At 42.4% G+C, this 22174-nt stretch overlaps 1 protein-coding gene across 1 annotated transcript; it reads left to right on the top strand.

The window, feature by feature from the left end:
* The first annotated feature begins 1326 nt into the window (after nucleotides 1-1326).
* Nucleotides 1327-21452, top strand: NARS1 (asparaginyl-tRNA synthetase 1). The gene is made up of 15 exons (XM_045459142.1): nucleotides 1327-1558; nucleotides 2825-2904; nucleotides 6101-6166; nucleotides 6260-6352; nucleotides 6439-6528; nucleotides 7902-7980; nucleotides 9536-9606; nucleotides 11748-11834; nucleotides 13524-13745; nucleotides 13851-14050; nucleotides 14474-14609; nucleotides 16037-16150; nucleotides 19033-19164; nucleotides 19459-19590; nucleotides 20325-21452. The coding sequence occupies exons 1-15, from the start codon at nucleotides 1516-1518 to the stop codon at nucleotides 20454-20456; spliced, it is 1677 nt and encodes a 558-aa protein (XP_045315098.1). The 5' UTR covers nucleotides 1327-1515; the 3' UTR covers nucleotides 20457-21452.
* Nucleotides 21453-22174: the final 722 nt, after the last annotated feature.

The raw sequence follows: 22174 nt of genomic DNA, 5'->3' as shown, positions 1-22174 counted from the left end.
CGCCTGGGTGGCGCAGTCGGTTAAGCGTCCGACTTCAGCCGGGTCACGATCTCGCGGTCCGTGAGTTCAAGCCCCGCGTCGGGCTCTGGGCTGATGGCTCAGAGCCTGGAGCCTGTTTCCGATTCTGTGTCTCCCTCTCTCTCTGCCCCTCCCCCATTCATGCTCTGTCTCTCTCTGTCCCCAAAATAAATAAACGTTGGAAAAAAAAAAAAAAAAAGCACTATGGGGAATCCAGCTGGACAAGAAGGCAAGTAGGCCTTCTGCCCACAGCCATAGGAGTGAGCTCCGTAGCAGATCCTCCCCTAGCCAAACTTCAGAAGACTGCAGCCCCTGCCCACAGCTTGATTCAGGAGACCCAGAGCCCCAACCCCCAGCGAAGCCACTCCTGGAATTCCTGGCTCTCAGAAACCGTGTGTTTGTTGTTTTAAGCGCCCAAGGTTTGAGGTAATTTGCTCTGCAGCAACAGATCACTAATACTTGTGTGGACAAACAGAAAAAGTTAGCAAAGAGGGAAAGGGAAAGTCCGTGAAATTAGCTGAAGTACTCTTGAAGAAAAGTATTTGGTTCCTATTCTCCATAGAGTCTGAACCTATACACGTTATTTTTAGTTTCTTTCATAACAAAAATAAGTTTTCCTTTGACTCAAGGACAAACTCTGGTATTCCACTCAACAGAGAATGATGACCAATGATAACCTTAGCTACCTTTTTTTTTTTTTTTTAGTATCTATTATGCACTGGGCAGTGTACTTGTATCATCCTTCCCAAATAGGGAAATTGAAGCATAGACAGGTTAGGTAATTTACCCCAAGGCAGTTAGTAAAAGGCAGAACCAGAATTTCAGCCAGGTTTGAAGCCTTAGTTCTTTCCGCATTATTATGGCCTAAGAGTGATCCTTACAACTTTATATAAAAATATTCATAATCCAAATCATAAATACGTAAGTACTGTACATTCATCCATTTACATTAGAAAGTTAAAGCATCTTCATATGTCACAACAGGCAACCCATGTGAGGGCTTCTTCTGTCCCTCACCCTCATCCCCGCCTCGTGGCTAGCTCTCAATATATTTGATGACATTAATTCCACAAGCATTCCAACATTTGGGGATACAGAGCGAAACTTCTGGTCTGATTTCCAAAAGGGCCCCAGCGCACCTACAGCTGGGGGCAGAATTCAGCAGGGAAAACAGGTAGGTGGAGACCGTAGGGAAAGGATTGTAGCCCCTCCCCCGGCTCCCGGGTCTAAGCCTGCCGGGAGTTCCCAAGGGAACAGTGACGGAAAGCCCCTCAGCGCGCGGGGGCGGGGCGTCGGACCCGGAAGTTGTCTCTGCCCGACCCAAAGATGGCGGCTGCAGTGACGCCCGCCCTCATGTCGTGTCTTCCTGTAGCCAATGCGCCCTGACGCTCGGGTGATTCGCCGGGGCGGCCTATGCGCGTCGTTCTGATGCAACGTCCGAGTCGAGGAATCCTCCGGTGCACGTTGGGGTGACAAGGCAGCAGTGCGTTGCAGGCGATGTCCTTGGAGGTGACCGGGCCGACCGCAGGGATGGTACTAGGTGAGCGGGGATCGGGGACCCCGGAGTGTGTAAGTGGAGCGATGCCCCTGCGTGGGGCAGGAAGCTAGTTGCAGTGGATTGCCTGGTCCCGAGTGGGCGGTCCACCGCTTTTTTTTCGTGAAAGATGGGAGCGAGGGAGGGGCCTGGACCCCCGCTGGGTCCCGACTCGCGGAGCGGGGCCCGGCTCCCCGGGAACCCCCAACGTCCGGGGACTGCGATGGCGGCAGCCCCGGACCCTGCCCCACGGCGAACCATCTCGTGATTTCAGCTGAGACTTGGGCACTGCGAGGCACTGTGAGACATCAGAGTAATCCCCAAATATGTAAGCTCTTCCAAGAGATCATCCCGAAAGGACTTGTGAATGCTAATTCGCTTTCACACATCCTCATTTATATTGAGATTTCCGGGGGACCATATGGTGCAGTAGAAAAAGGAAGACAGAGACCTGGACTGGTGTCACTGTTCACACTCAACTAGTTATAAGGCCTTCTGCAGTTTGTTTAAGCTCAGAGCTTCGGTATCCTTTAAAGATCAGACGGAGGTGGTATTTATTTGACATCTGTGCACTGTCACTGGGATATCTGTTTTGCATGTGTTATTTCGTCCTCCGTGCAGCCGATCAAGATGGGTATCATGTTTTCCCTCATTTCATAGACAAATAAGCTCAGAAAGGTTAAGTGAATTCCCGAGGATCATCTGGCTTTTAACGTTTATTTATTTTTGGGACAGAGAGAGACAGAGCATGAACGGGGGAGGGGCAGAGAGAGAGGGAGACACAGAATCGGAAACAGGCTCCAGGCTCTGAGCCATCAGCACAGAGCCCGATGCGGGGCTCGAACTCACGAACCGCGAGATCGTGACCTGGCTGAAGTCAGACGCTTAACCGACTACGCCACCCAGGCGCCCCTCACCTGGCTTTTAAAGCACAACATCCAAGATTCCAGTCTGGTCTGGCCAACTCCAAAGCCTTTTTTTTGTTTGTTTTGTTTTGTTTCGGACTCCAATAGATACAGAAGCAGTCTCACAAATTAGAATCATCAAAGTTCATTTTGAAAAGCCAAATTTGTAACTAGTGTGTTTTTATGTGATGTCACTGAAATAAGGGAGTGGGAAAGTAATTATGATACTTCTTTTCGACTGTGATAATTTTTGCTAATCAGTTGCTTGTTCTGTTCACAAAGGTAAAGAATGGATGAAGTAGTTACAGTATGAGGTGACTAATAATTATTGGCCAAGTGAGTAACTTACTCTCCTTTTGTAAAACAGAGCTCTATGTCTCCGATCGAGAGGGAAATGATGCTACAGGTGATGGAACCAAGGAGAAACCTTTTAAAACAGGTCTAAAGGTAGCGTCTCATTAGGAAAATGGCTTTGTGTTTATTAATGACTTATGTCTATTGCTCTGTGAGTTGTCAATGATTTTATTTCAGGAAGTAGATTGTTTTTTAATTTTTTTTATGTTTATTCATTTTTGAAAGAGACAGAGCACAAGCAGGGGTGGGGCAGAGAGAGAGGAGGACACAGAATCCAAAGCAGGCTCCAGGCTCCGAGCTGTCAGCACAGAGCCCCACGCACGGCTCGAACTCACTAACCTCGAGATTGTGACCTGAGCCGAAGTCAGATGCTCAACCGACTGAGCCACCCAGGCACCCCAAGAAGTAGATTTGAAGAGAATTTTCAGGAAAGAGAAAATGAGGAATGTATACAGCTGTGTAGCTTTAAGAGTATTGGATGAAGGGGGCGCCTGGGTGGCGCAGTCGGTTAAGCGTCCGACTTCAGCCAGGTCACGATCTCGCGGTCCGTGAGTTCGAGCCCCGTGTCAGGCTCTGGGCTGATGGCTCAGAGCCTGGAGCCTGTTTCCGATTCTGTGTCTCCCTCTCTCTCTGCCCCTCCCCCGTTCATGCTCTGTCTCTCTCTGTCCCAAAAATAAATAAAAACTTAAAAAAAAAAAAAAAAAAAAAAGAGTATTGGATGAAGAAGGTTTTAAACTTAATTTGAACATTTTGAAGAGGTGTCTCCTTTTTCTTTCTTATCACCCTGAGAGACAACATGCAAAACTCACTTGAGGATTTTTAGATCATGAGAAATAATAGTACGTTAGTAAATTAGCATTCTGTCTTCACTCTACAGACTCCTGAATCACTGAGTGTCTGTTCTGAGAAACGGGTCCATTCTTAGTATACTAATATAAATTAGATTCTTTGAGTCTCAAGACTCAGGATCACATCTAGATTCTAGTGGTAAATTCACTAAGAGGCCTCTTGGGAAATGAGAAGAAATCTGGGCATGAATTTCATGTGAGGGAGGCTGAGTCATAACTTTTAGAGGGAAATCTTTCATTTCCAGTTGTTTTGGGGTGATTCCTATGGCTCCCCAAAACTGACAACAGTGTTTAGGTGAATGTTTGCAGAATGTCACTATTAGCAAAAGTGTGCCATTCTAATTTGGGGAATTAAAGTTTGGGTCTTTCAGTGATAAAAAAAGAGCCATCAGGGGGCGCAGTCGGTTGAGCGTCCGACTTCAGCCAGGTCACGATCTCGCGGTCCGTGAGTTCGAGCCCCGCGTCGGGCTCTGGGCTGATGGCTCGGAGCCTGGAGCCTGTTTCCGATTGTGTGTCTCCCTCTCTCTCTCTGCCCCTCCCCAGTTCATGCTCTGTCTCTCTCTGTCCCAAAAATAAATAAACGTTGAAAAAAAAAAAATTAAAAAAAAAAAAAGAGCCATCAGTAGAGAGTGTCGGGTAGCAAATTCCTAATGATTTACAAGCATCTCTACAAAGTCTGATTATTACAAAGAATTCCTCCTCTTGGATGTTTTTAAAAGATCCAGGTTCCCTCCTCTGCGATGATCATTGAGTTGGGGTTAGCGTTAAGACAAGATGAAAATTATTTTCCAGGTTTGGAAACTAGACCTTGAGTTTTTGTAAGCTGCAGATCCTATACCTGGAGAGACTAATTTGTTACATTTCGTGGTTGACTGAATCAAGTAATAGAAACTATGAAATATAAATGACACAGCAACACCTGATATGTCTTCATATTTATGAAAAGAGGTGTTCTACATGGAGGAATTTTTCAAATGAAATGAGGCTTATTTAGCCTTAAGGTTCTCAACCATTGTTTTTGTTTCTGAAAGAGTTTCAGAAACAACTTCCCTGATTTCTTAATGAAGATTAACCGTTTAGGTGTAATCTGTGACTGTATTTTATCGTTGGCTCTTTCTCCTCTGTCGTTCTCAGTATACTTCCTGCTGGTCCCCACAGCCCCTTAAAATCTGTTTCTTCCAGTCTGCTTATACTGGGAAACTGTATACAGTTGATCCTTGAACAATACACCCCCCAGAGTCAAATCTGTATATAGCTTTTGACTTCCCTAAAACTTAACTACTAATAGCTTCCCGTTAAGCAGAAGTTTTACCAATCACATAAACGTCAACACATGTTTTGAACGGTATATGTATTATATATTGTATTTTTTTTTTAATTTTTTTTTTCAACGTTTATTTATTTTTGGGACAGAGAGAGACAGAGCATGAACGGGGGAGGGTCAGAGAGAGAGGGAGACACAGAATCAGAAACAGGCTCCAGGCTCTGAGCCATCAGCCCAGAGCCCGATGCGGGGCTCGAACTCACGGACCGCGAGATCGTGACCTGGCTGAAGTCGGACGCTCAACCGACTGCGCCACCCAGGCGCCCCTATATTGAATTTTTTAAAAAAGTAAACTAGAAGAAAGAACATGTTAAAATCATAAGGAAGAGGGGCACCTGCATGGCTCAGTCATTTGAGTGACCGACTTTGGCTCAGGTCAGGATCTCACAGTTATAAGTTCAAGACCCACATCAGGCTCTCTGCTGTCAGCATGGAGCCCGCTTCAGATCTTCTGTCCCCCCCCCCCCGCCCCTCCATTGATTGCACTCTTTCTCTCAAAAATAAAAATAAACCTTAAAAAAAAATAATAATAAGGAAGAGAAAATGTACTTACAGTACTATACCGTATCTGTGGAAAAAAATCTGCATAAGTGGACCCACTCAGTTAAAAAAAATTTTTTTTAACGTTTATTCATTTTTGAGAGGCAGACTGTGAGCAGGGGAGGGGCAGAGAGAGAGGAAGACACAGAATCCAAAGCAGGCTCCAGACTCTCAGCTATCAGCACAGAGCCCGACGCGGGGCTTGAAGTTACAAACTGTGAGATCATGACCTGAGCCGAAGTCAGACGTTCAACCAGCTGAGCCAGGAGCCACCCAGGAGCCCCTGGACCCACTCAGTTTAGACCCGTGTTCAGGGGTCAACTGTAATGTGCAACCGAACTTGCTAGAATTTTTGTGAAAGGACCTGAGCACTTCTATTTTAGGCAAAGTGTTTTTAGTACATCTGACCAGTCATTCTATGAACATTGACTTTTGGCTCTTGGGGCCTGTATGCTTTTCTTCCTGGCTTTTGATTATGTTCTAGATAGCTGAAGTTGCCTCATAATTAGGATATTATTTTGATTTCAAATATTGTGCAACGTTAAAGCAATTTTCTTTTTCTCCCTTCCCACCCAAGGCTTTGATGACGGTAGGAAAAGAGCCCTTCCCCACCATTTACATAGACTCACAAAAAGAAAATGAGGTAGGTGAGCTAAAAAACTCAACAGAATTACATTTTATGAATAAATTTGCATCAGAACATGGAGGTCTTGAAAAAATATGTTTTTCTCTCTAGAGGTGGGATGTTATTTCTAAATCACAGATGAAGAACATTAAAAAAATGTGGCATAGGGAACAAATGAAGAGTGAATCCCGGGAAAAGAAAGAGGTGAGTCATGACTTTGCGACTGTGAACGGTTTTTGGGTTAGAATACTAGAAACCGTGTTAACAGATTGTTTTATGGTTAAAATTAGGCAGAAGACAATTTGCGAAGAGAAAAGAACCTGGAAGAAGCAAAGAAAATTACCATCAAAAACGATCCAAGTCTCCCAGAGCCAAAATGTGTGAGTGTGACACGTGTTGTCCCAAGTATCGTGGACTTCCCACGCCAGACTGTCAGCTCTGTGTCTGAGGGGCGTGCCCCATGGTCTGTTCCTTTGCACCATTTACCCTTCCTTGCCTTTTAGAAGGCGTAGAGAGAAATTACATTTTCGAGTTATGAAGCTGGTTCTTCTGGGGTTCGTTTTATTATAAAGTTTACTAATTAGGTGTTGAATGGTTCCTGCCCTGCCTAAAAGCTGCCTAAGTGTCCTCCCTCCCTACCTGTCCATTTCCTCACCATAAAATAAGGGGTCAAAATCCATGATTTTCATTATTACTTTTTTTAATAGTGGTGTTTCTTTTTTAATATTTATTTTTGAAGGAGAGAGAGAGAGAGACAGAGCATGAGCGGGGAGGGGCAGAGAGAGAGAGGAAGACACAGAATCCAAAGCAGGCTCCAGGCTCTGAGCTGTCAGCACAGAGCCTGATGTGGGGCTCAGACTCACAAGCTGTGAGATCATGACCCGAGTTGAAATTGGACACTTAACCGACTGAGCCACCCAGGCACCCCTGTTTTCATGACTTTTTTAAACAGATAAAACATTTTGTGATCTTGTGAATTGTATGCCTCTGTATTTTCTCTAGAACAGATGCTGGGCTGTGAGTGGACATACTTAAATGTCAAGTCGTTCTTGCTCCTGATGAATTTTCCTATTTTTCCTGTGTCCTTAACGATGAGCTGTCTTGGCTGCATTCATGCTCCCCTTCCTGTGCTCCTCTCTCCTTACCCCTCCAAAGCAAAAGCTGGCCTTGCTTAGCTTCCACCTTTCGATGTCAGGAGGGACTATGAGGGCAGGAGAGGGCTCTGTGTGGACTGGTTGTTGCTATTATGAGTTCATTTCATCATTGCTTATATATCAGTATCTGAGATTCCCGATGTTTCTCAGGGTCAGTTTTACACTAAGAGAAGACTTGGATTTTTTTTTTTTTTTTTAACCACTCCAATATGGTGAAACTTGTTGGTTCTGACCTGCTGTAGAATGACTGTAGTTTTGTACCATTTGTGAATCTTTTTTTTTTTTTTTTTTTTTTTTATTTTTTGGGACAGAGAGAGAGACAGAGCATGAATGGGGGAGGGGCAGAGAGAGAGGGAGACACAGAATCGGAAACAGGCTCCAGGCTCTGAGCCATCAGCCCAGAGCCCGACGCGGGGCTCGAACTCACGGACCGCGAGATCGTGACCTGGCTGAAGTCGGACGCTTAACCGACTGCGCCACCCAGGCGCCCCCCATTTGTGAATCTTTAACACTTACTGTCATCCGTCTAATAGTAGTGGAGAAGTTGATATGTGGTAAATTACACAGTTGGTCAAATGTTATTGATTTCAATTTGACAGGTGAAGATTCATGCACTGGAAGGATACAGAGGCCAAAGAGTAAAGGTATTTGGCTGGGTCCACAGGCTGCGTAGGCAAGGTAAATGGTATAGCTTTGCTTTTCTCTCTTCAATTTTAAACATCCCTGGTCTTAGGTGAAGGAGAACATTAAAAACCTTTTCTTGGGGAGAGGGGTGAAATTTTTGGTATTGGAAGCTAGGTTTTAAAAGATGTGAACCGGGGCGCCTGGGTGGCGCAGTCGGTTAAGCGTCCGACTTCAGCCAGGTCACGATCTCGCGGTCCGTGAGTTCGAGCCCCGCATCAGGCTCTGGGCTGATGGCTCAGAGCCTGGAGCCTGTTTCTGATTCTGTGTCTCCCTCTCTCTCTGCCCCTCCCCCGTTCATGCTCTGTCTCTCTGTCCCAAAAATAAATAAAAACGTTGAAAAAAAAAATTAAAAAAAAAAAAAGATTCTTTCTCTAAAAAAAAAATAAATAAATAAAATAAAAGATGTGAACCATGGCCTTACTTTGTTCTTCTGTAATATGACTATTACAGGTTTAAAAATTACTTAAATGCTGGGGCACCTGGGTGGCTCAGTCGGTTAAGCGTCTGACTCTTGATTTCGGCTCAGGTCATGATCTCATGGTTTGTGACTTCGAGCCCCTTCTGCACTGTCAGCGCAGAGCCTGCTTGAGATCCTCTCTCTCTTTCTGTCTCTGCTCCCTGCCCCCTCAAAAATAAATAAATAAATAAGCATTTAAGATACAAGTTATTTAAAGATTATTTAAATGCTATTTAACGGTAAGCAACCACAGAGATCAGAAGTATCCAGTAAATATTTGTCTACTTGAATTTAATTATTTAATGAAAAGCAGGGGATGTATTACAGGAAGTACAAAGCCAGATCTGAAATTTATTTATGGCAGTAGTGTTGACTCTTATAATTAGTGTATCTGCATTCTACTTCTCCCTCGGCTCTTTCTGCTTTCTCTTATTTTTATTTTTTTTTTAACGTTTGTTTATTTTAAGAGAGAGTCGGGCACAAGTGGGGGAGTGGCAGAGAGAAGGGGAGAGAGAGCATCCTAAGCAGCCTCCTCACCATCAGTGCAGAGCCCAGCATGGGGCTCAATCCCACGGAACCGCGAGATCATGTCTGAGCTGAAATCGGGAGTCAGACACTGAACCGACTGAGCCACCCAGGCGCCCCTCGTATTATTATTTTTATTACATGTATTTTATTGTAAGGAGTTATCACATCCTTTGGAAATAAGATGGGGCATAAATAAAAAGAGTGGTTCTGTGCAGCAATGTTTATGCCCCTCCCACTGAGCACACAGCACCAGGTTATTACAGGGGATGCAGGGGTGAATAAGACCTAATCCCTCGTCTCACGTGGCTTACTGTCTTGCTTTCCCATGGTCACGTGGATCATGAGGCTCACATAGGCTTTGGGAGCAGAGTGCAGAAAGTAAAGAACTTTACAAATACTGAGTAGTGATGTTACCAGTGGCCGCTTCGGAGGAAGGGGGCCACAAGGGAGGTTTGACCTTTTAACACTTAACCATGGAGTTTCCTTTTTTAATATCAAATTATGAGAAAGTACTTTTACGTGCCTTGAGAACATTCTGGCTAAATTTTTCTCTCTCACGTTTAGGAAAGAATTTAATGTTCCTAGTGTTGCGGGATGGTACGGGTTATCTTCAATGTGTCTTGTCGGATGACTTGGTAAGTGTTTTTTCTTCCTTATAGCTGAAAATCTGATTATTTTCAGTAAGTTCCTTTACTGTTAGTTTTGGGAATTTTAGGAGCGGTTTATGTATTTTAAACTGTTATTATGGAAAATTTCCAACACATAAAAATAGGAAACAGTACAGTTGACCCTCGAACAACATGGGTTTGAACTGCACAAGTTCGCTTTGCACGTGGGTTTTTTTACAGTATCGTAAGTGTATTTTCTCCTTTATGACCTTGTTCACGACGTCTCCCTTTCTCTAGTTTCCTTTAAGAATACGGTATATAATGCGCATAATATGTAAAATATGTTAATTGATTTTATGTTATTGGTAAGGCTTCTGGTCAACCTTAGGCTGTTAGTTAAGTTTTGGGGGAATCAAGTGATAAGTGTATTTTTGACGGTGCAGGGGGTCAGCACCCCTAACTCCCAGATTGTTCCAGGTCAGCTGTATGAGGAAACCTCAGGGGTTCATCACCTAGCTTCGTTAACATCTTCGTCAGTTTCAGCTGCTATAATAAAGTACCATAGATTGGGTGGCTTACAAACAGAAACTTATTTCTCACAGTTCTAGAGGCCGATTGTGTTCTGGTGAGGGCCCTCTTCCTGGTTGCAGACTGCCAACTTCCTGTTGCATTTTCACATGGCAGCAGAGGAGGGGGGCAAACCCTGGTAACTCTTAAAAGGGCGCTAACCCCGTGACCCACCCTCATGACCTCATCTCATCCTCATCACCTCTGCGGGGCCTCACTTCCTCACCCCGTGCATTGGGGTGCAGGATTTCAACATACGAATTTTAGGGGGACAAAAACATTAAGTCATTAAGTAATGACTAATGTGTGGCCAGTTCTGGTTTTCTACACCGCCCCCCCCCACTTTTACTGCCCAGACATTGTACCATTTCATATAAATATACTTGAATTTGCATCTCCAAGAAAAAAAAAATTTTTTAAGTGTATTTATTTTTGAGAGATAGAGACAGAGCATGAGCAGGGAGGGACAGAGAGAGAAGGAGACACAGAATCCGAAGCAGGCTCCAGGCTCTGAGCTGTCAGCACAGAGCCTGACACGGGCCTCGAACTCACAAACTGTGAGATTGTGACCTGAGCCGAAGTCCGAGGCCAACTGAGCCACTCAGGTGCCCCCCGCCCCAAAATATTTCTAAGATAACCATGCTAATGTTATCACAACTTCCTAAAATGAAGACCACTCCTAATTGGTTGGTTTGAATGAGAACCCAAACCAGATCTATGTATTCCTTGGAGTTGATGTGGGTCTGAAATCTCAGTCTGTAACCGTTCCTCCTTTTTCTTTTCTTCCTCCATCCTCACTCCCTCCACCCGCCCCCCCACAACCAACCCTTGCTGTTTATTTGTTTGAAAAAGCCAAAAAAAAAAAAAGAAAGAAAGAAAAAGAAAAAGCCTAGTTGGTTGTCTTGTGGAACTTGTCCATTCTAGATTTGGTTGGTTGCATCCTGAGATGTCATTTAACATGTTCCTCTATCCTCTGTATTTCTTATAAGCTTATCAGATTCAGGTTTTTGGGTTTTTTTGTTTGGTTTGGTTTAGTTTCGTTTTGTTTGTTTGTTTGTTTGTTTGTTTTTGACACAGCTACTTCCTGGGCGAGGCTCTGCTCTTTCAATCGCATCACATCATAAAACACATAAAGACACATGTTGTCTTTTTTTTTTATGATTTGATGATAGTGAGTTGAAGTGTTGATAGTCTGACCCCTCCCTTATAAAGGTACTTGTCACTTTTGTCCTAATGATTTTAGTAGTATCGACGATCATAGTCTAGGTGGACTGTTTATTATTTCAACAGTCTGAATTTTAAAGAAAAAAATGGACTGTTCAGATATTTTTAAGAGATGTGGGCTACTGTCATTTCTGCATATATATGTGTATAAAGTGTCTATTTACTTCTGTATGTTTATCTGTAAATAGATGGATCCTTCCCCCACAAAAATAGCTATTAATAGTAGATATTAGTACTAAATACTAATGGCCGTATTATTTTACCGGTTTTAGACCAGGTAACTTCTATGTAAGTAATTCCCTTAGTTTTCTATGCATTGGAACATATATTTTGACGTAAATATGAGTCAGTAAATTTGAGCTTTAATCTTTTTACAGTGTCAGTGTTACAATGGAGTAGTCTTGGCCACCGAGAGTAGCGTTGCAGTCTATGGGATGCTAAATCTGACCCCAAAGGGCAAGCAGGTGAGTAGATTGAATTCCTCACTGGATGAATAGGTGGTTGTTTGTTCTCCTGTGCTTTCTATTTGTACTTCCTGTATTTGGGAAATGAACCCGCTGCTGTGATGTCCTTGCTAAATTTAACATCCCTTTACCTTTTCCAGCGAGATATGTACACTGTACATCTCACATGGTACAACAAACTCAGGGATTTCCAGTTTTACAGATTTCTTAAATAACCCTCAGGGGCCATAGTAAAGCCACTTTGCTACGGGTGTGTGAATACTTTTTCAGCAAGGTGGAAGTAAGAGCCATCTCCCCAAAAAATTTTATGAGAGGACAGTAACCTGAATCTGAAATTTTATGAACAGAATTTGAAAGTCTCTTTTAGAAAAAGTGAACTGTAATTCTGATAGAGAGTTGTTTGTTCTCCAGCCAACAGGCCCATAACCCACACCAGTTACAGCTACTTGTTGGTAATTATCGTTCAGGTAATTACTGTGGTTCTGCTTGTTGGCTGGCTAAGAAAACGAACGAATGTGGCATATTAACCACCAGAGGGAGCCCCTAGAGTCTTCCTGATAGACTAGAAATACCGATAAAAGAGGGTCTCCCAGACTTCATGTAAAAGAACCTACATTAAGAATAAATATCTGGGGGCGCCTGGGTGGCGCAGTCGGTTAAGCGTCCGACTTCAGCCAGGTCACGATCTCGCGGTCCGTGAGTTCGAGCCCCGCGTCGGGCTCCGTGCTGACAGCTCAGAGCCTGGAGCCTGTTTCCGATTCTGTGTCTCCCTCTCTCTCTGCCCCTCCCCTGTTCATGCTCTGTCTCTCTCTGTCCCAAAAATAAATAAACGTTGAAAAAAAAAAAAAAAAAAAAAAAGAATAAATATCTGATTCAAGTTCACTGACGTAATGTCATTTGCAAAATGGAGTAGTCGTTATGATGTGTTACTTGCTCTCCAGGGTTTGGCACCAAGATAATTACATATATTCCATGATGCCTGGCTTCTAAAATGAATTACTATTAATGGAATTATTAGGGAGAATTTGAATTTCTGTCATATATCTGTTCCAAAGAGAAACAGCTTTTGGTAAAATCTTTGCATTTAAGGAGTTTTTTAATATAAGTAAAGTGTTATTTTATTTTTTTTTATTTTTTATTTTTTTTTTTTTCAACGTTTATTTATTTTTGAGACAGAGAGAGACAGAGCATGAACGGGGGAGGGGCAGAGAGAGGGAGACACAGAATCGGAAACAGGCTCCAGGCTCTGAGCCATCAGCCCAGAGCCCGACGCGGGGCTCGAACTCACGGACCGCGAGATCGTGACCTGGCTGAAGTCGGACGCTTAACCGACTGCGCCACCCAGGCGCCCCAAGTGTTATTTTAAATTATCGGGCAAAGGTGAGAAGATACACTGGCTGGTAATGGTGGTTAGTCCTTACTCCAAGTTGCAAGATTATCATATATTTTCTAGTTAGTGCTTTTCTATTTTGTTTTTAAATTGCATATTTACTCTGAGAGGAATATTAAAAATATCAATATAAAATTGAATTATTGGGTCTTTGTGATTGGAAAAGTAGGCTAATACTGATGAGGTCTTAGCAATACCAGGTTACCAAAAATTTTGACATAAATTAAAATCCTCAATAATGTTAGTTTTTTGTCTTCTCCTCTCTCTCCTTTCTCCCCACCCCTCTTTCTAAAATGTAGGCTCCCGGTGGCCATGAGCTGAGCTGTGACTTCTGGGAACTGATCGGGTTGGCCCCTGCCGGAGGAGCCGATAACCTGATAAACGAGGAGTCGGATGTTGACGTCCAGCTCAACAACCGACACATGATGATCCGGGGAGAAAACATGTCCAAGATCCTGAAAGCACGTTCCGTGGTCACTAGGTGCTTTCGAGATCACTTCTTTGATAGGGGATACCATGAAGTAAGTGTGTGTTCATCTTTTGTAAAACAAACAATACCTTCTGCCATTTTTACACTTGAATGGTGGCACTCACTAGCCTTTATTTATGCCTTTCCATTGGAACAGGTTACTCCTCCAACGTTAGTGCAAACACAGGTGGAAGGTGGTGCTACGCTCTTCAAGCTGGACTATTTTGGGGAAGAGGCATTTTTGACTCAGTCCTCTCAGTTGTACCTCGAGACCTGCATTCCGGCTCTGGGAGATGTGTTTTGTATTGCACAGTCATACCGGGCAGAACAGTCCAGAACACGAAGGCACCTGGCTGAGTACAGAATTGTCTTTTTATTGTTATTTAAAAAGAATATTTTTAAGAACGTATGTTTAGAGAAGCAATCTTTATGTAGGAAAATGATGACTATGTAAAAAAAAAAAAAAAAAAAATTGACCTATTAAAAGGGTATGTGGAAGGCAGTTCAACAAATTAATGGAAGTCATGTATGGTTTTGCCTCCTAGGCCAGAGCTAGCTTTGGGCTCTTCTTTTCACTTGGCCTTGATCCTTTATAAGGGATAAACAAATCACTATTCACAGGGGAAAGAAAGGCGCCCTAAAACTAAGTTGCTGAGTTGGGAGTTGGTTAGTGGTGCTGGAATTGCACATTTCTGGGCAGTTTTGCAATGTTAATGTCCTTGCTTGAGAGAAACTTGGCAGAAAAGAAGAGCGGCCCCCAGCTAGTGTCTTGTTCTTCAGATACACACACGTGGAAGCAGAGTGCCCTTTCCTGACCTTTGAGGAGCTCCTGAATCGATTGGAGGACTTGGTTTGTGATGTGGTGGACAGAGTCTTGAAATCACCCGCAGCAAGCATAGTGCGCGACCTCAACCCGGTAGGAGTACTGTTTTATGGGCATGCAAAATCATAATTTTTTTTCGGAAAGTAATGAAGTCTTCACCATCAGTTTTTTTTTTTTTTTTTTTTTTTTTTTTTTGTTGTTGTTGTTGTTGTTTTTTTTATTTTTTTTTTAAATTTTTTTTTTTTTTTTTTCCAACGTTTATTTATTTTTGGGACAGAGAGAGAGCATGAACGGGGGAGGGGCAGAGAGAGAGGGAGACACAGAATCGGAAACAGGCTCCAGGCTCTGAGCCATCAGCCCAGAGCCTGACACGGGGCTCGAACTCACAGACCGCGAGATCGTGACCTGGCTGAAGTCGGACGCTTAACCGACTGCGCCACCCAGGCGCCCCACCATCAGTTTTTCTAGATTTAATGATGTGAGCTCTGAAATAACTCACTGTTTATGTGTATATACACACACACACACATATATACATATATATACATATATATGTATATATGTATATGTATACATATGTATACACATACATACGTATGTGTGTGTGTATATGTATACATATATATACATATATATATATATATTTTTGTTTTTTTTCAATGTTTATTTATTTTTGGGACAGAGAGAGACAGAGCATGAACGGGGGAGGGGCAGAGAGAGAGGGAGACACAGAATCGGAAACAGGCTCCAGGCTCTGAGCCATCAGCCCAGAGCCCGACGCAGGGCTCGAACTCACGGACCGCGAGATCGTGACCTGGCTGAAGTCGGACGCTTAACCGACTGCGCCACCCAGGCGCTCCAACATATATATATTTTTAAACATACGATTGGTACATAGCTTTATTAGTTTCAGGTGTACAGCATAATGATTTGATACACAATTTGTTCTTACGATGCAACCTTCTAAGATCTATTCTCTTAGCAACTTTCAAATTTATAAATCGAGTATTGTTAGATATAGTCCCCTTGTTGCACATTATATCCTCAGGACTGACTTATTTTATAACTGGAAGTTTGTACCTTTTGACCACGTTCCCGCATTTCTGTACTTATATTTTTTTTTTTAATTTTTTTTTTTCAACGTTTTTATTTATTTTGGGGACAGAGAGAGACAGAGCATGAACGGGGGAGGGGCAGAGAGAGAGGGAGACACAGAATCGGAAACAGGCTCCAGGCTCTGAGCCATCAGCCCAGAGCCTGACACGGGGCTCGAACTCACGGACCGCGAGATCGTGACCTGGCTGAAGTCGGACGCTTAACCGACTGCGCCACCCAGGCGCCCCTCTGTACTTATATTTTTAAGAGAAACTTTGATTCCATTTGTAGGAATGTCCTCGTTGTCCTCGTTGTTTGCTAGTCTGAAATAACATTTTGCAATAATGATAAACAGTTTTTCTTAAAATGGAGCTTTTAGTGTTACTGCTTCTTTACATACACTGTATTTTTTCTTTCCATTATAGAACTTCAAGCCCCCCAAACGGCCTTTTAAGCGAATGAACTATTCAGATGCTATTGTGTGGCTGAAAGAACACGACATAAAGAAAGAAGATGGAACTTTCTATGAATTTGGAGAGGTATGTATTGCTTTCTAATTGTTGTTTCAAAGGTGTCATTGTGAGTAAGTGGATTGCTACTCTGGTTATTTAGCCAGTAATGCAGGAGGCATCTGCTTCTGGTCAAATAAATGGTAACAACAGACCCACCTCCTCCCTGGGGTTGTTAGGACTCAGAATCCGCAAGTGTAGAGTAAGCCTTAGAACGGTACATTTCTGTAGTATTCAATAAATAGCTGTCACATCTTCTCTTTTGCCTCTTTCCTCTTCTTCCATGATCAATCCATGGTCTAGATTTACTCTAGTGGTAATTCTCAAGACTAGTGGGAGGCTTCAGAAAGGTGTAAACTTTAAAATTACATGCAGGGGGCGCCTGGGTGGCTCAGTCCTTTAAGTGTCCAACTCTTGATTTTAGCTCAGGTCATGATCTCACGGTTCGTGAGTTTGAGCTCCGCATTGGGCTCTGCACTGATAGTGTGGAGCCTGCTAGGGATTCTCCCTCTCTCTCCCTCTCCCTCTCCCTCTCCATCTCTCCCTCTCCATCTCTCCCTCTCTCCCTCTCTCCCTCTCTCCCTCTCTCCCTCTCTCCCTCTCCCTCTCCCTCCCTCTCTATCTGCCCCTCCCTCACTCATGCTCACTCTCCCTCAAAATAAGTTAATTTATTAAAAAAATAAATGGAATTACATACAAAAATATTGGTATGTTTATGTTCGTTTTATTTGTCTGGAGAAAGTAACCTGGCTCTTTCAAAGAGGATTCTTCTCCCAAAAGAGTATATTAAAACTTTTTCAGGTGGAGAAGAGTCAAAGAAAATAGCTGTTGTTTGAAATGCAAACCAAGAGAGCAGGCCTTGATGGGGAAGGTGGTCTAGTGTTTCAGATAAACTGGGAATGTGTATTAGAGGTATAGATTGTTAATGCTATTAAGCCCTCTTCCCTGTGCATTTAATCATTTCTTACATAGTATTTGCAAATCTGTTTTTATAGATAAAATTTGAGTATTGCTATTTAAAAATATATATATACATATGAGTAGCTGCTGCTAACTAGAGTTTTGTTTCATTTTTGGAAGAAATCTACAGAGAGGACAAACAGTATATTAGACCTCTATAAATTACTTCTAGTGTTTCAGTTGGTGGTGTATAATAACAAAATTTTGGGGCCGCCTGGGTGGCTCAGTAGGTTAAGCGTCCAACTTTGGCTGAGGTCATAATCTCATGATCTGTGAGTTTGAACCCCACGTCAGGGTCTGTGCTGACAGCTCGGAGCCTGGAGCCTGCTTCGGATTCTGTGTCTCCCTCTCTCTCTGTGCTTCTGCCGCTCATGTTCTCTCTCTCTCTCTCTCTCTCTCCCTCCCTCAAAAAATAAACACTCTAAAAAAATGTTTGTATTGGAGATTTGAGAATTGTTATTACCTAAAACTTAGCAAAGTAGTGTCACAAAGTTGAGTGGAAACAGCACAATGTTTGGAGTAAGAAGCCCTCCAGGTGGGCTTAGGTCCCACCTGTGTCCTTACTGCTTCATAATGGGAGGCCAGTGACCCCACCCCCTGGTTCTTTATCTCCACTGTGGAGGTAAGAGCAGCTTTGCCAAGTTGTGAGGACTCCGTGAATTGAATGCTTAGGTCCGAGGCTCAAAAGGCCCTCGAAGCTTGTCAGCATTTATTGTACGCTGATGTCATCCCGTACACATGAGGACACCAGAGTACATACGTGGTCCTCCAACTTTTTGGAATGTGCAGTAAGACCATTTCCTCCCGGGGGCGCCTGGTGGCTCAGTCGGTTAAGCATTCAACTTTGGCTCAGGTCATGATCTCACGGCTCGTGAGTTCGAGCCCCGCGTCGGGCTCTGTGCTGACAGCTCAGAGCCTGGAGCCTGCTTGGGATTCTGTGTCTCCCTCTCTCTCTGCCCCTTTCCTGCTCGCACTCTGTTTCTCTCTCTGTCTCTCTGTAACATGAATAAACGTTAATTTTTTTTTTTTTAATACCATTTCCTCCCAGTTAAATCTCACTCTAGTAGGTAAAGCAGATGAAAGCTGAGGGACCAGTATTATCCAACTCATCTCCCATTTCCTCTCTTTACTTTAGAGGGCACAGGCCTCCCGGGACTGGGGCTTGGTGACCCCTGTGCCAGGTGATTGCTAAACTCCAGTTTGGCTCTTAGGTTAAACATACCAATGAGTCTTGTCCTGTTCTCTTGGTCAGTTTGTACTGAGACAAGACTTTTCAGTTTTAACTTGAATTTATGTGTGGTTTACCCAGATGATGTTTCGAATGAGAAGCAGATTAGCCCTGTTCTTCATCATCTAACATTTCTCGGCTAACTATTCTACGTGCGGTTACGCTTAGGAACTTGACACTGGTTATTTGTCTTATGACTCTTGTCTTCCTACCATTGAAGCCACATAGATTTATTGTAACAGGAAAAGAAGTACAGATGACAGGAGAGTTTAAAGATTAGTGTTATTAATAACACTGTGCGTAGACCAGTGATATTCTGGAACATTCACTGATGATCTTATGCCATACGGGACTAAGCGGACCATGTTTGCTTCAGAGCTAGACGAAACTGGCCCCTGAGAAAAGAAACTGAACAGTATCTAGTCACAGAGATAACGACTTGAGTGGTTTGGTTTTCGTCTCTCAAGCAGCATGGCTCTTGAGGTGTACTGTAGAAGGAAGCGGATCTTTTTGCAGTTGGTTTAATAACTGCGTGTGAGTTTTTAAAATACCTTGATTGTTTTTGAAAGAAACTGTTGCTTCCACCCATGGGTATGGGTTGTGGATGGGTGTGTATTCTCTGCTGTGTTGCATTCATGAGATAAGGGCTGCTTCTGGGTAAGAGCTGCCTCTGTCTTGTTGCCTTTCGAGTAGTAAATGTTAATGAAGCCTTATTTCACCACAGGATATCCCAGAAGCTCCTGAGAGACTGATGACGGACACCATTAATGAGCCCATCTTGCTATGTCGATTTCCCGTAGAGATCAAGTCCTTCTACATGCAGCGATGTCCTGAGGATTCCCGCCTTACAGAATCTGTCAGTTTGTGATTCAGATCATAATTTTGCTCCTTAAGGGGGCGGGGACTGCCACTGGAATAAGATACAGCTCATGGCAAATGCTGCATTATACATCTAGAATGGCAATATTTAAAGAAGTGGGTTTTGTCTTCTGATTGGGTTTAACATTTCTTGTTAAATTACAGGATTTGAATATTACATCTTTTGTGCTCTGTTAGCTGTAAGAGCTTCATTGTGGTTTTCCTTGCAACTAGAGCCGTGTCATGACTGACAGCTTGGTAGTAACTGCATTTTATTTACTTGTTTTTAAAGGTGGATGTGTTGATGCCAAATGTTGGTGAGATTGTGGGAGGCTCAATGCGTATCTGGGATAGTGAAGAAATGCTGGCGGGTTATAAAAGGGAAGGGATTGACCCCACTCCCTACTACTGGTACACAGATCAGGTAAGAACAGTTTTGTTTTGGTTTTTACACTCTTAACTGTTTTCATTATAATAGTTCTGTATAAATTGAAACCTAAAAGGCGAGAAGTCAGTGTGGTACTTTGGTGTTTGAACGAGCTATATTCAGCTTGATGTTCTAATAGTGTGGCATGGGATTATTACTAGTTTTACCTTTGTCCAATAATATGTGCACTTCATTTGAAAAGCTACTAGCTGCTGGCCTTGTCATTGCTACTAAAATTTTAAAAAATTGTTGTTAGATTCTACCAGCATCTAGGCTAGCTTGCATTTCCCTCTGATAAAAAGAGACGTTGACTTAGTTTAAAAGTTTGAAATCTCTTTTTTTCAGGGTGACACTTAACCCCTGGTTTATTTTTCATACCAAATCATTTCTACACACATGGCCTATGAAAGCAAATAGAATAAGAGTTCAATTCTTGGGGCGCTTGGGTGGCTCAGTTGGTTGAGCGTCTGACTTCGGCTCGGGTCATGATCTCACCGTTTGTGAGTTCGAGCCCTGCATTGGGCTGTGTGCTGACAGTGCGGAGCCTGCTTTGGATCCCTCGCCCCTCTCTCTGCTTCTCTCTCTCTCTCCCTCTCTCTCACAAATAACATTTAAAAAAATTAAAAATAGAGTTGAATTCTTAACCACAATAAGTGAACTCATTTCACAGTAGAAAAATTTTAATATCTTAGACAAAATTTTAAACATCTGTTCTTTTTTTTTTTAAACAGAGAAAATATGGCACATGTCCTCATGGCGGATATGGCTTGGGCTTGGAACGATTCTTGACCTGGATTCTGAATAGGTATCACATCCGAGACGTATGCTTATACCCACGATTTGTCCAGCGTTGCAAACCATAACTGATTCCTCCAGAAACATTAAGGAAAGAATACAGTTTATGAAAGGAACAGACTGCCTCTTTCAAAAAAAAAGCCAAAATCTTCCCTTTTTTATTCCATTCATGTTTATCTATTTCTTTTTTCTCTACCACCAAAAGTAATCCAAATCATTTGGATATCAAGTAACATCCGTATTGTCTTTGGGTTTTTTTGGGTTTTTTTGGTATTGTCATTTAAAAAAATAATATCCATCAGAAAGTTTGGGGGAAACATGTGGCATGTAACACTACAGTTATAAATCCATTTCAGCATTTTTATCTAATTATAGGTTTTAATTTTTGCATCATATATGCCGCATATATACTTAAACAGTTTTTAATTATGGACTAAGACATTCCAGTAACTTAATCGTTTCGTCCTGTTAAGTGTAACTGGAATTCTTTAATTTATGTCATTTTATTGTATCCGTGAGTTAGAACATCTTGGGGGAAAATTGACAGTGTGGTGTAAAAATCTGCTAGTATTAGAACAATGTGATTCAGTAATAGATACTGGAATCAAACAAACACACTTTTGCATTGGTTATTAATCTTTTCTAATCGTGTAGAGCTGCTTATAATTCTGAAGCATATGAATTGGTGTGGAAGAATTTGTAAAAATGGAATTGCCCTAAACAATTTGAAGTTACAGTAAAAAAAATTTTTTTTTTTGCTTCCTAGCGTTAGGTTAAGCTAAAGAGGCAGTGAGCTTCCCTCTTTCCTGGTAATTTCTAAGTAATTAAGAATAAATAAATTCCAAAAGAATTTGCAGCTGGAATCTTAATGACAATTGTACGTGGCTGTCTGAGTCTTCCCACACCGTGTCTTTAGATCTAATCTGTGTTACCTTATTAACTCCTAGCAGGCTTATTGAATGCCTTCATTTCAGATTTGGTTAATTTCTCTCCCAAAATGCATGTCATGTATTCTCAATAGGCTGTATTCCCAGCAATCAATAAATGGACACACATAAAAACTATTTGCTGGCTTAATTTTTCTAAAGCTGAACATCTCAGTCTTACATTAGTTCATGCCTTTTTCATTTTTGTCAATCTTTTTATTTTCCATAATGTGTATATGGGACGTTAGATATTACCAAATTTAGTAGGTATTATTAAAATTACATAATAGTGAAGAGGAACAAGTTTTAAAAATTAGATGTGGGCTCTAGTTTTGTAATCTTTGTTATTTTTGGACACATTAGATTATATCCTATTTTGCAATTAAGTGAAATGACAGATGGAAATGGGGCATTTATAGTATATTTGGCCTGTGGGGCGCCTGGCCTGCTTAGTCGGTTGTGTCTGACTCTTGATTTGGGCTCAGCTCATGATCTCACGGTTTGTGAGTTTGAGCCCCACATTGGGCCCTGCACTGACAGTGTGGAGCCTGCTTGGGATTTTCTCTCTCTCTCTGTCTACCCCTTCCCCACTCATACACATGCATTCTCTCTCTCTCTCTCTCTCTCTCTCCCTCCCTCCCTCCCTCCCCCCACCCCCACCACCCCCTCCAAAATAAATGAATAAACTTAAAAAGATATATCGTATATTTGGCCTGTATCTTTAAGTAAAAAGTACTTGGAAGAAAGTGAATGAGCTCTGACTGGATTCAACTAGGCAGTTCATTTGATCAGAATTTGAGGAAGAGGTTGGACCCAGTTAGTCTAAATTTTAATTGTGTAAATGAATGGAGAATTTTGAA

This window comes from Leopardus geoffroyi, chromosome D3 (assembly GCF_018350155.1).
Source record: "Leopardus geoffroyi isolate Oge1 chromosome D3, O.geoffroyi_Oge1_pat1.0, whole genome shotgun sequence".
Lineage (NCBI taxonomy): Eukaryota > Metazoa > Chordata > Mammalia > Carnivora > Felidae > Leopardus > Leopardus geoffroyi.
Note: the sequence above shows the minus strand (reverse complement) of the source record. Positions and strands in the feature narration are given on the sequence as shown.